The 17641-nt window shown below is 33.3% G+C and overlaps 1 protein-coding gene across 3 annotated transcripts; it reads left to right on the forward strand.

Annotated features, from left to right (window-relative positions):
- The first annotated feature begins 1809 nt into the window (after positions 1–1809).
- On the forward strand, positions 1810–15030 carry LOC103486072 (anaphase-promoting complex subunit 6). 3 transcript variants are annotated; one of them, XM_008443891.3, is made up of 17 exons: positions 1810–2167; positions 2554–2834; positions 3546–3680; positions 3872–3945; positions 4083–4122; positions 9359–9404; positions 9700–9779; positions 9942–10123; positions 10240–10365; positions 10598–10672; positions 11112–11237; positions 11469–11538; positions 12025–12107; positions 13389–13502; positions 14071–14170; positions 14398–14433; positions 14771–15030. In XM_008443891.3, the coding sequence occupies exons 2-17, from the start codon at positions 2583–2585 to the stop codon at positions 14873–14875; spliced, it is 1644 nt and encodes a 547-aa protein (XP_008442113.1). In that variant the 5' UTR covers positions 1810–2167; positions 2554–2582; the 3' UTR covers positions 14876–15030. The 3 variants fall into 3 exon arrangements, with proteins under 3 accessions (XP_008442113.1, XP_050944258.1, XP_008442115.1); XM_008443893.3 differs by having other exon boundaries at positions 1811–2167; positions 2575–2834; XM_051088301.1 differs by lacking the exon at positions 11112–11237.
- Positions 15031–17641: the final 2611 nt, after the last annotated feature.

Consider the following 17641-nt stretch of genomic DNA (forward strand, 5'->3'; position numbering starts at 1 on the left):
TATTACGTGAATTTCACTACAAATTAGTGCAACTACTGACAAGTATCTTGCTTTATTTTCCTATTGATATTTCAACACAATTTCAAAGTTGTATTATGTGGGTTCTGTTTTTCTCCTACCAGCCGTTTGACTTGGTAAACAGAGTCATCCTCCATAAGAAATTATTCATACAACTAAAAGTTCTTTTTTTTTTTTTTTTTTTTTTTTTTTTTACTTTTAAAAAATCATATTAATTTGAAAAAAAAATTTAAAAGATGATTCTTAAAGCAGAAGGGACAGCAAAAAAGTATTTATCGAGAACCTTGAGAAATAACAAATTTGTGACTAATAAAATCACGTAGTTTTTCAAAACAAAATTTGATTAGAAAAAAACTGTCAGAAAGAAAAAATGATGAATAGAATCACTCTTGGATAGATACTTTCATTGTATATAAAAAGAGAAAAAAAGTGATCTCAAACTTCACCCACCCTTAAACAAAGGTAGTCCACAAATTAGTAGGTTTAATTTACCAAATTATCATGGTTTTTGTAAAACAATTTATCTTAATTTTTTAAATACGTCATTTATTTTCAATCTTTCTTAAGCAATCGTTATGTACGAATAATTTTTTTTTAAATTCATATTTTAAATCTAATACACGAATTTCTTATATTTAATTTATCAAATTATCCTATATTTTGTAAAATAGTTTGTCTTAATTTATTTAACTACGACGTTTATTTTGAACATGTTTTAAACATTCGTTACGTTCTAATAAATTGTTTTTATAAACGTGACACGCAACTCATAAACATGTAAATAGGTGTAAATAATAATTGAAAATACGATGAGTATCGAAAACAGAAAATAATAACCAAGGAATCTAGTTTTGTTTTCTAGTGGAAAATTACAATGAATCTAGTTTTAGGTTTTTTTTCCGGTTTATTTTAATCTACTTTTAAAATATTAACTCTAATTTTCATTTTTTTTAACAGTGATTTATATACTTTTAAAATATTTATTTTCGTCCATCTGCAACAATATATTATTGGGTGCAAAATTCATGAATCTACCATCTCTATAACAAAAGATTTGTTATGTTAATTTAATAACCAAAATTACATTATAAAAGTGATAAAATATAGACAAACTACCTTTAAATAATAGGTTTTTTGAAACTACCACCCCAATCATTTTTAATTTAGGGTAATTAGAATGGATAACAATTGTGAGAATAATTATTAACTATGTAGCAACATTTTAAACAAATTGCAAATATAGCAAATCTATCGGTGATAGACTTCTATCGTTGATAGACTCCTATGGTTTATCAGTGATAGACCAACATTTGCTACATGCTCTATCGGTGATAGACTTCTATCATTGATAGATTTTGACAAATTTTACTATATTTGCAACTACCCAATCAAATAGTCTTTATAGTTGTTTGTTAGCTGTTGTAATCGATTTATGGTAGTTTGTTAAAATTTTACCATTTTTTTTTATTGAGTTGGCATTTATGAGATATTTAAGTCAATCAACAAAATACAATGCGGTTGTGGTTGATATCAAAATTTTAATTTCATAAATATATTGATATAAATTCGAATATAGAGTTGATCAAATTAAAAATTGAACTCAAAGAATAAAGAAAGAAATTGAAATTGTAATAATTTAATTGTATCACATTCATAGATAGCTATTGTGTTTTTAAAATAAAAAAGATTAAAATGGATAAAATTAGGGTTATTATAAGTCTATCCCAAACAAGGGATGTGTCCCTTTATAACCCTTCTCTATCAAAGTCTAACGACATAGACAACTAAAGTATTCTTTTAACCAAATGGAAACGAATGAAAGTGGGAATTTGAAACGCTTATGTAATATTTTTTTTTTCCAAGAAGAGGGAAAATGAGAAGACTTCGGCGGCCAACTCCAAAATCAAACTTCTTCCTGGCGCTTACAATTCGAACAGAAGATTAGGAGAGTGCCCAAGGAGAACTCCAGTCCGGCGACGGCGACCACGACCACGACCACGACCACGACCACGACCACGACCACGACTTCTTCTGTCCGACGCTCGGCAAAATAACGAGTTGTATCTTTTTGCATAAGTTTTGATAAGTAATCAAACTCATTCCCACTCCGACCAGCAGCCATTCAAGTGTATTTAGTGAAGTTTACTAGGTAACAAGTCCACCTAAACCTGTTCACATTCGACTAATGTGTGTAAATTAGTTTCTAACTATTGGGACACTTCTGTTTGTATTTTCGGACTAGATTTGGGGTTTTGGAACCAACATTAAGATTGTCATTGTATAAGAACTCATTGCTAACCTCTCTTGATCTCCCTTGTATTTTTGATTGAGTTTTTCGGACTGAATTTCAAACCTCAGGATCCTACTAATTTATTTATTGTTGTTTCAAGAGCCTAGTAAATAGTTTAGGAGTGGCTTAGAAATAAGGACGCTTTGTACTCATAGTTTCAGTCACAGTGGTTTTTGGAGTTCTGTTCAAACGCTATTTGTTCTGTATAGAACACTTCACTTTTTCAATTCTATTCTGTTCAACAGATCTCAATTCTTTTTCGCTAGAAAAATTCATGAGAATGAGGGAGGAAGAGATCGAAAAGCTCCGAGGTGTTGTAAGGGATTGTTTGAGCAAGCATCTCTACTCATCCGCCATTTTCTTCGCTGACAAAGTCACCGCTTTCACTGAGGACCCTGCCGACATTTACATGCAAGCACAAGCCCTCTTTCTTGGACGCCATTTTCGTCGTGCGTTTCACCTCCTCAATGCCTCTAAGATTGTCCTCCGTGACCCTCGGTTTCGCTACCTTGCTGCTAAATGCCTTGTGAGCTACTCGAAGCTCCACTGTTTATCTGCTTCTTTTATTTTATTTTTTTTATTTAAAATTTTTGTGCTGATTCTGAACCTATGCTCCTTTTTTCTTTGTGTGCGTTTGAATTTGAGGAGTTGGGAATTATTATTGTGAATTACGTTTATGTTGTGTGGGTCTCATGATGGAACTTTCTTTTTGTTGGAAAATTTAAATGCTGGGAATTTAGTTTCTTCAAAGATGAGAAACACAGACAGCGGGACGAAAGAGCAATCTGTGGTTACTTATCTTATGGCATCTATTCAATCTTCGCACATGCTTATAAATAAGGGAAATAGAGAAATAATTCAACCATTTACATGTATTCACTTGACAAGAAAAACTTCACTCAAATATTACAGCAGGGTAAAACAAAAAACTTGGAGATTAGGTAAAACAAATAAATGATCAAACATGGTGGTGGAACTACCTCAGTGGATAAACTGCGATGCCTAAAAATTAGAGTATATTTGATGTGTAGAAATTACTGAGTTTCTTTTCAGGTGAGGAAGCAAACGTTTGGATATTATTTTGTAATGGAAATTGAATTTCCTGCTTCTCTGGTCTGTGTTTGCATTTCGTTACGAAGTCTTAGGGGTTCAAGTGACAGGAATAAGACATTTTTTTGGTGTGTAGAAAAGTTTTCTATTCTTAATGTCCTTCATTTTTAAATCTTTGATTGACTAGGAGGAATTGAAGGAGTGGGACCAATGCCTCGCGATGCTTGGGGATGCCAACGTGGATGAGCATGGCAATGTGCTTGATAATAAGGATCACAGTGGCATGTACCTTGACAAAGATTGTGAGGATCGTGAGATTAATGTACTGTGCAATTACATCATGCCAATTTATTTTAAATGAACATTTAATATAAAAACACCTTTAATTAAAGACTTTGTGATGGTTTGGGTTTAGGGTTTAGACTTTGTGGTGGTTTATGATTAGAATCTTGATTGAATCATTAATTTCATTAATTTTACATTAGGGTCCTTTGTTTTCCTTCCTTATAACAGATAGTGGCGGCAACATGCTTTTTAAGAGGCAAGGCATATGAAGCTCTTGAAAACCGCACCCAGGCACGACTTTGGTCAGTTTATGATGGCATTCTTACCTTCATCGGTGTTCTTTCATTCCCTCCAAAACCTATATAGTTGTTAAACCTTGCAACCACAAGTTAATGAATGATGTCATTTATTATTCTCTTTCTTTTATAATGATGTTTAGGTATAAAGCTGCTATCAAAGCTGACCCACTATGTTATGAGGTAAATACGTTCTTTTTTTTTTTGGTTGAGTTTTGGTATTTCTAGCTCAATATAGTGTACTCTTCTATTACCATTTTTTTCATGAGAAACTAAGCTTTCAATGAAATAGATTAAAGAATGTACAAGGAACGGTAGAAAAGAGAATACAAGGTTTACGTGGAAAACCCTAGAATAGAGAGAAAAAACTACTATAGATAGAGAGACTCTTTTATTATTTTCACAAACAATGAAAGTTACGACAACTTTATAGGCTCTAGCAAGCCCTAGTACAGAAAAGGAAATAAACTTAGGGTAAAGTAAAATACTAAAATACCCTTGAGGCTATAAACTATCAATGCAACCCCTTATTTTCAACACTTCTCCTTAAGTTGGGGTGTAGATGTCAATCAAACCTAACTTGGAAACACATAAGTCAAGACTTGGCCTAAGTAACCCTTTGGTAAGAGCATCACCAACTTGTTGACAAAATGAAACATACAGAATATAGATATTGCCATTGGCCCATTATCTAGTTTCTCTTATATAAAGTGTGTTAATCTCCATATGTTTCGTTTTGTCATGTTGTACATGATTATTGACTGTGCTTATAGCCGCTATATTATCACAATAGAGCTTCATAGGTAAAACTCAGTCTTAGTGAAGATCAGACAGAACTTTCTTGAACCAGATTTCTTTACCAATTTCCGAACTCATAGCTCTATATTCGACTTCAAGATTGCTTCTAGCAACAACACTTTGCTTCTTACTTTTCCAAGTTACTAGGTTACTCCGCCCAAAGGTAGATTTTTTGTCAATAACTGATCCTGCCCAATCAAAGTCGGGTTAAGCCTCGATGCATTTCGTGTTAGTTTTTGTAAACATTAGACCTTTAGCCGAAAAGCTTTCCAAATATCTCATAATTCGATTCATAGCTTCCATGCCTGCATAAACTAACTAACAATACTGACAACATAGGAAATATCTGGTCTAGTATGAGTTAAGTAAATAAACTTTCCAACTAGATGCCCATACCTGTCTTTATCAACAGCAACTTTGTCAATAGAATCTCTCAGTTTTGCATTGAATTCAATAAGAGTGTCGGTAGGTTTACATCTTTTCATAATGTTCTTTAAACTTCTTCTAATTCACCATTTAGAAATGTATTTTTCACATCAAGCTAATGGAGAGACTAGTCTTTATTAACTGCAACAGAAAGGACCCGAATCGTGTTTAACTTTGCTACATGCGAAAAGTCTCAGAGTAATCTATCCCATAAGTTTGAGTAAACCCTTTTGCTACAAGTCTAGCTTTGTATCTGTCTAGAGTTCCATCTGATTTATACTTTAGAGTAAACACCCACTTGCACCTAACTTTTTTATGCCTTAAGGAAAAGCACAAAGATCCCACGTGTTATTCTTTTCAAAAGCTCCCATTTCTTTTATGACAACAATCTTCCACTCAGGAATTTCCATTACCATATGTATGTTTTTTGGTACTGTTGTTGTATTAATGCTGACAGTAAATACCCTGAACTCAGAAGACAAATTACTATAAGACAGAAAGCTATGCATGGGGTACTTGGTGTAGGACCTGGTGCCTTCTCTCAATGCAATTGCATCTCATGAGAGATATCGTAATCCCCTGATTTGTTTGATTCTTCATTTGTAGTGGGTTTTTACTACCCTTTTCAGGTTGAGGAAGAGTCTCACCCTCTTGTGTTTTTGTCGAATTTTCATCATTGCTTGCAACCCCGTTATTCTCTGGAACTAACATATCGGTTTTGTCATTCTCAACCAATTCAACAATATCATCCTCAATACACAAGTTAGTATTGTCAAGGCCAATAGTACCTCGAGCTTGTGTTGGGTCAGATCCACAGACCACAATTAACAAAGTAGTAGGGGACACGACTTGTGAAAATAAAAAAGAAGGATCATCATAAAGACTCTTTGATGTTGAATTCCAGGCAAGAAGAGCGAAAAGATTATGCTTCTGGTTTGATGAAGAATACTTATCCGGTCATAAGTGTAAAGCTAAAGAGCAAAGAGAGTTGAGAATGTTTGTAGTGAAAGCAAACAACAAAGAAGTAGAGATCATAGAGGAAGATGAGACTGAGGAGAAGGAGATGAATACAATGGAGGTAGCAAAAGAAAACAAACTGATTGTGTCACACCTAGCCTCGCAAATGTGCTTGCTTGTCATGGAGACATAATATGACTTGAGTATCTCTGACGCATTTAAATGCCAAAGACACTCAATCTTGAAGTCCTTTTGCTTAATCGCCTAACCTTTTAAATACAAACTTAGAAATTATACACTTAGGCGATGAGAATATTTCACACAAGATGATAATGAATAAAATCCTTTATTAGATCAAGCTAAGCGTTTTACAAAAGTTACACCATAATACAATAACACAAGTCTTTAAAACTTAGAAAGTAGAACGCTTTGGTAGCCTTCTCGCCTAGCAAGCCCTTCAGTTTTCTTAACTTGGCCTTAACGCTTGATTCTTGAAAGATGAGATTTAAAAACGTAAGTCTAAAAGACTCAGTGAGGTTTTTAAGAAATCATTTTCGCAAAACCTTTGTAAATATCATTTTCTCACATAAAACAGAAATACATTAGTTCATATAAACATAACATTTCGCATAAATGCTTCATCTCGCATAAACACACATTAATTACCAAACATTCCTCTTGCCAAGGGTCCCGAATCATTTTCCATGCCAAGTTTCATTACTCCACGTTTAGACTACTATAACAACAACAACTGAGAATATATAGATTCGTCCTTGTTGCTTAGGCCACTAAACTCAAAATGTTCTTTTCAACATATTTGTCAACTTCTCATCACCATGTAGTTCCTTTCACCCCATGATTGCCTTGACTCATTATGTGCACATAATAGTTAGCTTGTTTATAGGAAGTAACTAATGGTTTGAACATCATTTCATAATCATTGAAATGTAAAACATGCTTTAAGACATAACATAAACTTTCCATATAAATCTCTTTGGAAAACATTTGATTGGAAATCATTACTTAAATCGGTAAACACTTTAACAGGAAAGCTTAAAAACATATAAATCATTTTGAAGAAACACTCACACTACTGGATTTACTCAAACCCGAAATACTCTTCTTCCTCTTCTTCTCACGTAGACAAATTGGCAGCACTTCAACTCCTTAGCTTTTCTTTTAAAAATTTCCGAATAACACTCCCAAATAATTTGGCTGATACCCTTTATTTATACTACATCTTAAACTTAGTCACCCTTAAACACTTGTTAGCTTGCCAGCTCCTACTCTTAGTAGTGGACATGTAAGCTTAAGGTTTAACCTAATCATGTTTAACTTAATCTCTTCACGTGGCTCATTAAGTAAACTTGGGAAGTTTCTGAGAAGTTTCCTTACTTCTTCTCGCCTAATCCTCATTTTTGCGTAACGCCTTAATCGCAAAGTCGCACTGAGTCTTTAAAGTCCTGCCACCTAATCTATCTCACGAACTACCGCATAAACCTTGTTTCAAAACATCCGCCTAATCCAGAATACTTAGCCAAATTTTAACCTCTTAAATCTTTATTTAGGTGCGGGTCTTACAACTCTTCCCCTCTTTAGAAATTTCGTCCTCAAAATTTAAGTAACAAGAAAATGACTTCACACTTTCAAAAATTCTATCTTCATTACTTATCCTTGGAAAATACATCTTTACATGGTTTAACAAAGTTATAAACAAGACTACAAGCTTAAACTTTACACCATTTTCTTTTCTTATTTTTTTTTGAATTCTACATCTACCACTCGCTTTCCCTTATCAATTGTAAAGCCTCATTGCGTAGGTTGTATTGAGTGAGATACCACTTGTGTTTGCATTGATCCTTCTTTGCCTATCTTCATCTTATTTTGGCATTCATTTTGGTAATGCCCTTTCTTGCCACATTGGTAGCAAGTAATACTTTTCCTACTACAGATTCTCGTATGAGTTCTTCCACAATCTTTACAGTGAGATTTTTGATCGCTAAACCAACGGGATCCTTGACTAACAATGGTCTTAGCATTCTTATTCCCTACTCTTCCTGTTTTTCCTTCTTCACTCAACCCAAAACTTGATCTTCACTACTTGCAAAGCTGCGTCTACTAATTGTGCATAGTCACTCCTTACCGTAATGGGTACTACAGGTGTTCTGATTTCCCCTCTTAGTCCATTCACAAATTGCCTACATTGTTATTAGTGACTTTGCATACTTAGCTAACTCTGTGAACTTCTTCTCATACTCTGCGACAGAGAGCTCTCCTTGCTCTAAGCGAAGAAATTCATCTCTTTTCTCATCTCTATAAGTCCCGTAAAATATTTGCCATTGAAAATCTCCTTGAAGTCTTCCCAGTCTACTCTTCCTCGTCTATTCTCCTCCAGAGTCCACCAATCTTCAGCCTCTTCTTGTAGTAAAAACACAACTAAGTCTACTTTTCTCTCCTCTGGGCATTGCATAATGCGAAAACACTTCTTTAGTGTCCTTAGCCACTTTTCCGCTTCTTTTAATCTAGTTGTCCCACTAAACTCAATGGCTCCTAACACTTTTAATCTTCTATTCCATGCTTTTTCTGAGGCTGTGGCCCCGGACATCTATCAATCTTTGAGAAACCCTATCATATAATGCTTCTTTTGCTCTCTCCTCGCATCAGGGTTAACGAAGTTCACAATAATTTCTCATTTTCATCCATCTTTCCACCATGGTCTACTTCTTCGTTGCTCACACTATATGGAGACTCAGGTGAAGACTCGCATCTTTCCTTGGATGGAATAATCCAATACCTTCCTGAATTTCTTTCAAAAGGTTAGTGTAGGTAGTCTTTCTTGGCTTGCTCTCCTACTCTCTCAAGAATGTCAGTGCAAACCTTGACTTGGCCATAGAGTGGCATGATTAGGTATTCTCACCTAAATATGGCCTCTTTACACCCTTTTGCCCGCTTTACCTTGCCTTTTGCTCTTTAGTGTGCTGCCCTACATACCATGCTGTTGGGCTTGGTGGCTCATGCAATATCCATTGACCCAGCCGCATGCCTCATGTTGGAGGGTCTAACACTTTGCCATTGCTAGTTAAATTAAATGATTTGTTCGTTTTCAAAGATCAAGCAACAAATTATCTCCCTTTTAGATGTAGCTATTAATTTGTGAGATGTAAGTTTTTTTTTTAAAAATTTATTTATGTTGGTTCCTTTCTTAATAGACACCATTTTTATGTATATTATGTTCCAGGCTTTGGAGTGCCTCATAGAGAGTCACATGCTAACATGCGATGAAGGTAAACCTCCGCACTGCTCATCTTTTTTTCTTTTTACATTTTTTCTGTTTTATTTTGTTTTTTCAACAAACTACCTCAGCACTTTTCATTAAGAAGACTTATTGTGTGTGTACACATATATACGCATAGATGTGCATGTAGTTATAGATATCCACACATATTTTTACTGGTTCTACAATCTATTATGCTCTGAGTGGTTCATTGATGAAATATTTGTTTTACCAAAATTTTCAGTTTTCCCTAATCTTGGTTGAGATTGTTAACAATATATTTTTTATATGATGTGGAATTTCAGAATCAAGCTTACTTTCATCACTGCAATTTGGTCCTGAAGATGGATGGCTCCCGTCATTTTATGCATGCTTAATAAAGAAGGTGAGGAGGGCGAAATTTATTTTTCTTCTATGATAAGTACTTAGTACTAAAAGGAAGATTTTATTATATTCACTTTCTAATTCTTAGGATGTCTTGTTTTTACTTCCAACATTTTTCCTTGTGCTGGTGTAATTCCTGCTAATTTGTTTTCTTGTTCTACAGTATGATAAAGAAAATATCATTGAAGCGAGATTCAAAGAACTTGAAAGGGAAACATTTAATTCTAAAAGTTCTGATCCATCGTTTATACGTACTCTGAAAACTAACACCGATCTTTTAGCTTGCAAAGCTGAATACTACCATCAATGTGGTGAATATCAAAAATGCTTTGAACTTACCTCCGTGTAAGTCTACAACTGTCTAGGAAACTACATGAATATAATGCTATAATTTTGTTAGAATTATCCTTTATTTTTTTCCCTACCCAGTTATTTATTTATTTTCCCCTGTACATTTATAGCTTGCTTGAAAAAGATCCCTTCCATCTGAAAAGTACACTGGTACATTTAGCTGCTGCAATGGAGCTTGGACATTCAAATGAACTTTATCTCATGGCGTGCAACCTGGTCAAGGACTACCCTCAAAAGTGAGAGTGGTTTGTGTATTTGAACTTTATATTTTTCAGTTGTTTGAAAATCCAGAATATCTTATTCGAAATAAATATTTCATGGAAAGTAAAGGAATTTAGTTTTCCTTGGATGAAGCATGATTTTCACAAGTATTTCGTAGTTATCAAATTGTTGGATCACAAATAACTTTTTCTGACTTTCACTCCCCTTTGCTATTTGTTCGTCACTTATTTTGGATATCCTTTTCAGAGCTTTGTCGTGGTTTGCTGTTGGCTGCTATTACTACTGTATAAAAAAGTATGATCAATCACGTCGATATTTCAGGTGAACATGGCTGCTGTATTTTCTTTCTTCTCAATTCCAATTGGGTGCTGTTATAGTGTTAATGTGTTATGTAACGACTTATTATTACAATTAAGCCTAACACGACTACTTCAGTTTCCCGGCCTTCTAACCTGCCCAGCAATGTGAAATTTAGCAATATGTTGGAAATGCCACCAGTCACCTTCTCAATCTGTGAATTTTGCGGAGTACCTTTTTCTTTTTCCCTGTTAATTCCGAAGTTTGTACTCCATAGATGTAATAACTCATTGTTTTCTCAATCTCTGAATTTAAGTGTATCTTTTGCAATAAGTCTTACTTGGTTGGGTATTTCTCAGTCAACTCACTTCTCATGTGCTATTTTATAGACCTTATTGGTAATAAGAAGTTTGATATTTTCAATAAGAATATTCCTTCTGATATCTATGATTGTACTCTATAGCAAAGCTACAACTCTGGATGGAACATTTGCACCTGCATGGATAGGTTACGGTAACGCTTATGCTGCTCAAGAAGAGGGTGATCAAGCTATGTCGGCCTATCGCACTGGTGCTCGATTGTTTCCAGGGTTACTAATTTTGTTACTCTTGAGTTATTTTATTTTTTACTTCTAGAATTCAGTAGCATAAGATGTGAAATTATATATAAGCAATAGTTTTGTTATCTATTTTAATTATAAGTGATTGGAAATCTGTTGTTGATCATTTCTTTAAAAGTGTTAGGAAATTGTTCATTGGCAGTTCTCATATTTGATCAAATTCTCTTCCGTAGAATGAATTTTGCATTTATTTTTTTCCAGGTGTCATTTACCAACATTATACATTGGGATGGAATACATGAGAACGCACAGTTTCAAGCTTGCTGAGCAGGTATATTTCTTTTTTTAATATCAGTGAGTGTTTAGGCCAACTTACGTGCATCTCGACTAATCTCACGGAAGAATCTGCCTAACCTTACGACATTTGGGTGTCAAGGAAACTCGTAGTAAATTAATTCTTAGATAGGTGCCATGAACTAAACTCGTGGCCTTTTAGTTAGCTTGCTAAGTAGGTATTAACTCAACCCGTGCTATCATCGATAAACTTGACATGAATGTTTCTTTTTTCCTAATACTTCATGCATTTTTTGTGTGATTTTTATAACAATAGTTGATCTCTTCTGATATATAAGAATGCTTTAATTGGTCAATGCTTCGACGGAGGAAGATGGAATTTAGTTTCCACCTTTGGTACTCTTTTACGTAATTTTTAGGCTCCATATTATATGATGGTAGAATTCTAAGATATAAATTTATTTAAGATTTGCATCATGGATTATAGTTTGAAATGTATATCTGAATGGCCTTTTTTATTTAGTTTTTTGTGCAGGCAAAGACAATTTGTCCATCGGATCCTCTTGTTTATAACGAGCTTGGAGTTGTTGCTTATGACATGAAGGAGTATCTATATTTCTCTCTTGATTCTTTATTTATTTATTTTTTTGCATAATAATTTTGTCTGAAGTTCCTGCTTCCACTTAGATGGTGGTTCATCTTTATTTATAATCTGATTTTAGTACAAAATAGGGTAGATCATTTGAAACCAAGTAAATTCTATAAATTTTGCCTGTATATGATCATTAAATTTTGAATGTTAAAAAATCGGTAAGTTTCTGAAGTCCTAACTGGAGTGGTTTTTAATTAATATTAATGTTTGACCTAAATGTTAAAATCAAAATGAAATATACCCTTTGAGTTAGGTTAATGTTAGGCACCAGATATTTTGTATGGTGTTGGTAGTTAAGGGGTACAAGGGTAATTAGATAAAAGATAGTTACTTAATATAGATAGTCACTAATGCTGTTATAAATAATGGGAGGGTGAGTAAAGGGAGTTACATTATGTTGTAGAGGGATCTAGTGCTTGGGAGAGTGCACTCAAGAGGGAGGTTTCAAGTTCCTTTATATTTGGGTTTATTTTATATTTCTTCATAGTCATATTTCAATATATTCAAATCTAGTTCTTGTTAGGAAGTATCCTAACAGTTATTTACTTTGGGGACATCTAAATTAAGTGTATAGCTAGGATTCTAGAATTACTTTGGGGACATCTAAATTAAGTTACATAAAAATGATAATGGGACAGCTTTTAGAAGTTTCAGTTAACATTAATAAAGAGACTCGTTTTCGTTTTAAAAAAATACAAGTGAGAGAGGAAGCTTTTGAAAGTAGAATATCTTTTGGAAGGTTACAACTAGGCACAATATTTATCTTCAGGTTTTTTCGAATTAGGAATACATTAAATTATGAATTTGGAACTCAAATTTGCAAGAAAATTGAAAATGAGAGAAGATGTGATGTTCTACTGTAAAGTAGTTTCAATAGAATACTTTTAGCCTTCTTACTTTTATTTTTGTTCCCAGTCATGGATTGTAGTTTCGTTTCATTTAAAGTTTAGGGATTAGATGCCAATTCTTAATTTGGAACACATTATGTACTTGCACTCTTGTTTCATCCAGTCTTAAACTTAGGACAGACTCTTGTGTTATGTTCTTTAAAGTTTGGTTGTTTATAAAAAATAAGAAAGAGTTGTTACATGTAAAGTTCTTAATCATTGAAGAAAATGTTGACTTCCTATTGATAGGGTGAGAGAACATAAGTTTTTGCTATTGTTTCAATTTACTACTTTTTTGTGGTTTACATCTCAGTTGTTAATACAAAGTGTATATTATTTTATCCTTAGGTACAATAAAGCAGCATGGTGGTTTGAGAAAACTTTGGCATGCATTCCATCTCCTTTGAGTGAAATGTGGGAACCCACTGTCGTTAATCTTGCCCATTCGTACCGAAAGTTAAAGTATGTTGGTATTATTTATTACAAGAACCATGAAATTATATGTGCCTATCACTGGCTTTATTTTTGCATTTGAAATGTCCCAATAGTTCTAATAAAGGGTTTCTCAAAGAATCTTAAATATCTTATTTTCTGTGGATTGTACTTTGGACAGATGTCACTAGCATCTACGAGTAGGAATGCAGTTCGGTTTGGTTTGATTTACCTCAAATAAAAAATTGAACTGTCTACTCTGTTTTGCAACTAATGCAAACTGAGCTTTTGAAATTATGCAGCTGGGCAGACGTCCAATTCACTAACTTTTCATATCCCAAACTGAAAAAACCATATTATTTTTTTTGAAAAACTTTAATGAAGAAAATTGAGATCTTTTAGCAAGTTGCACTGAAGTAGTTGGCCCGGATTCTTGTTCTCCTTGCATGGTTGCTAATCTGATTAAGTTTTTCATCTTCTCAAATAGTTGGTTTTTGTAAATTGTAAATTGTAATAGTAACATGGAATATGTTTTATGTTACTGCAGTAATTCCCGGCTTCGTACTTATTTGGTTGACCCTATTTGCTTTTGTGCCAGGATGTACCGTGAAGCAATTAAATACTATGAGAAAGCACTTGCATTATCGACTAGAAGTCTTAGCACTTATGCTGGTCTTGCATATACTTGTCATTTGCAGGTACTTGAATATTTGAAATCTTCTCTTCTCTGTCCTAATGTTTCAATGTGGTTTTTGTTTTCGATTTGTTAATGATCGTTTGTGTGTGTGTGTGTGTGTGTGTGTGTGTGTGTGTGTGTGTGTGTGTGTGTGTGTGTGTGTGTGTGTGTGTGGTGTGTGTCTGGTTTAAACATTTATATATTTGTGTAAGCTTTTTAAAATAAAATTCCCTTTGTCCTTTTGTGTAGGATCACTTTACTGCAGCCATTACATATTACCACAAGGTAAGTTACAACTAACTTGGTTTTAGTTTTGTGACTCTATTCTGCATTCCTTCCTTACAAATTTGACATGTATCCTATTTTGTGGGATTTACTGATTGTTTACCTTGGACATTAGTGTTATTGTTTTTAGTCTTGATTGAATGAAATTTTGACAGTTATGTGAGTCATAGGAGAGTGTTGGTGTCAAGAACCTATCTTAAAAATGTCTTTTGGGAGGAATATCAGAGTTATGAAATCAATGCATAATGAGAATTTGGTGGTGTTGGTATATTGAGAATTTGGGCATATAATATTATATTTCAGGCTTTATCATAGATATGATTTTGCTGTATTTCAGGCTTTGTGGCTGAAACCAGACGATCAATTCTGCACTGAAATGTTGAGTTTAGCTCTTATGGACGAATGCCAAAATGGGATGGATCCTAAGGTAGAGGTTTGTTGAAATGAGGTCTTTTAATTCGGGCCTGTTCTTTACAATAGTTTGTAAAATAGTTTTTAAATATTGTAAATTAGGGTTGGTTGTAGCTGATATAATTATTAATGTAGTTCATTGTGCTCAAGAGAAATAAAAAAAAAAAAATATACTTTGCACTTTTATTCCTTTTTCAAACAAAACATAGTTTACTCGAGCTTACTTTGCACTTTGGATAATCTCTTTTTACTTGTACCTTTACCTTTAGCTAGCCGTCTCACCATGTCCAATAACCATTTAGATTGTATGGATTTGTCAATTTAACTCGAAAGATTGATATCTTTAACCTTGTGGATCGCACATATGCTGTCGAATAAGCCACAAAATTGATCCATTGTCACACATAAAGAGAGGCCATAAACAAGAAGTTTGTTTCTTGATTATTGTTGGCACAAATTTGCTTGCTCTTAAGAATATTGAGTTTGGTTGCAATTACTCTTTTCCCTTACTTCCTTGATCTCTAGTTGTTTGTCTGATCATCTTCTACCATCAATGCATCCCTGTCTTTAGAATTTGGATGAAATGCATCCTTAACTTGCTCCTGATTACACATTGTTGTACCCTTTTGTTCACGGGGCTTGTAAACTTTGCTAATTATTTAAGTTACAGAGGATTATTAAATAATAAGTGATATGAATCCTCTAAGCATCAAAATTATTAATTAAATTTTATTTATTAATTTTAATGTAATTTTAGTATTTTTTTTTAAGTTTATTCTTTCTTATGAAATTTGGATCGGGGTAATCTTACATTAGGATTTCATTGGGAGGCTATTTAAAGTATAGGTCGAGGTTGTTTAAGAGTTTTTATGTTTATCGATGGATCAAATCTGATATTCTTGCTTCTTTCAAGTTTAGCAAAGAGCTTATTGAATTTTACAATTTATGTGTTGCGATGGATACGGAGAATATTCAAGTGAGATTGATTATCCTATCTTGTAAAGTGTTCAAATCTTGGGTAAAGAATTTGTTCTTTGTCTAAAGATATTTAATCTTAAGGTAGACCGTGTCTAACATAATCTTTAAGATTGGAATCAAGTTGATACTAGAGTTTTAATAATCGAGAATTAGAGGTTCTCATTCTAAAGAGTTTCTAATTTCAAATGGTTAGAGATTTGGTTATTAAGAAGACTTCTATGTGGTAAAGACCTTTGACTCAAATTTATTAAGAACACTAACCATTATTTTGTCGGTGAACTCTTTTGATTTGAAAATTTTTCGCCGGATAGTATTATCTAATTTAGGATGGTCTTAACACTTTTGTTGTGCAGTCCCTCGTTTAATCTAAATCCTTTAGTTTCAGCATCTTAACTCCACCTTGAGAGTCGATAATTAGATCACGAAAATGACCCTCACGCTTCCTTCAAACTCCTCCTACAATGTATCCCAAGCTTCTTCGTTTTACAATCAATAATCCTCGAACATGTAGGATCAAATAAAGTGACATGGATCACCGATAGAGTTAGGCCTCCTTAATTTCTCCTCTTCATGCAGTTTGATCAAATTCCACGTTGGGATTTTCTCCAAATGGTTGAGGATCAACATTAGTTGAAATAGATTCCAAAATCTCTTGTGCTTTGGAGATGGGATTGGATTCTAATAACCCCAAACTAGTATTTCTCACCACTAATCATGTGGATGAGATGTAACACCAAAATTGGAAGACATTTTTCAAATACAAAAAAAAAATAAATAGAAAATTTTCACTCTCAAATAAAATTACAGAACCTTTAAACCTAAGGCTCTAATACCACAGATTTGAATGTTGTGGAAACAAATCATATTTCTATGTTTGTTATACAAAGAGAAGAAAAAAAAAAGAAAATGAGAGTGAAAATTCAAACTTGTTATTGAAAAAGGAAAAAACTGGTGAGGCAAATTTTACATGGGAGATTATTACCCTTTTACAGCAACAAAATAGTTTCAACTTAAAAATTAAAAGCATGAAGTTACAACTTAAAAAGAAAAAACTGAAAAATAAGTCAAAAAACTTCAAGCATTAATTTTGGAAATGAAATGTGAAAAAAAGAAAAAAAAAAAAAACTCATCACTAATGAATAGTTGCTATATCTTTCTTTAGATGAATAAAAACACCCCATCATGTCCTCCATTTAAAACAAAATCAACCACATTTGAAAAGGTGTAGGACATCCCTGATCCATTTAAGAATGTATAAGAGTATTTTAAAATAGTTAAAGTAATTCAAACTACTCTTAAATATGTTTTTTAATCCTTCAAAGCTAACTCTAATGATATGAGAGTTGAATTCAAAAGAAAAATTAAAATAATAAACTAATGTTAAGTGATTAAAGACATGTTTTAAAGTGAGCAAAAATGATTTTAACATTTTCAAAATCACTACACAATTACATATCTTTAAATGGATTGGATTTGTCCTCAAAATTGTGCATTGGTGATAACACCTATCTTGCTATGTCAAAACATTTCTTTTGGCCTCAATTGCACAAAGGTGTTACCAATTTCACTAAAACATGTTTTGTGCCAATCTTCAAAATATCATTCTCAAAATACATCTCTCTTTACACACCTCCCATCCCTACCAATATTTGGGAGGATTTGTCAATAAAATTTGTCCTACCAGTTGTTCATGACACATTATATTGCTTGTAAAAACACATCTAACGCTATTAACATTGGTCATTTATGTTTCACAGGTTGGATTCCACACCATTCTTAAAAGTAATGTGTCTCAAATACATCATATGTGAAAAATATG

The sequence above is a fragment of the Cucumis melo genome, chromosome 8, assembly GCF_025177605.1.
Source record: "Cucumis melo cultivar AY chromosome 8, USDA_Cmelo_AY_1.0, whole genome shotgun sequence".
Lineage (NCBI taxonomy): Eukaryota > Viridiplantae > Streptophyta > Magnoliopsida > Cucurbitales > Cucurbitaceae > Cucumis > Cucumis melo.

Excerpts from the sequence above, each read along its gene's own strand:
- LOC103486072 (XM_008443891.3), top strand. The coding sequence starts at position 2,583 with ATGAGAATGAGGGAGGAAGAGATCGAAAAGCTCCGAGGTGTTGTAAGG. Across the intron at positions 9,780-9,941 it reads ATGCATGCTTAATAAAGAAG|TATGATAAAGAAAATATCAT; the intron begins GTGAGGAGGGCG and ends CTTGTTCTACAG. Across the intron at positions 11,238-11,468 it reads GGTGCTCGATTGTTTCCAGG|GTGTCATTTACCAACATTAT; the intron begins GTTACTAATTTT and ends ATTTTTTTCCAG.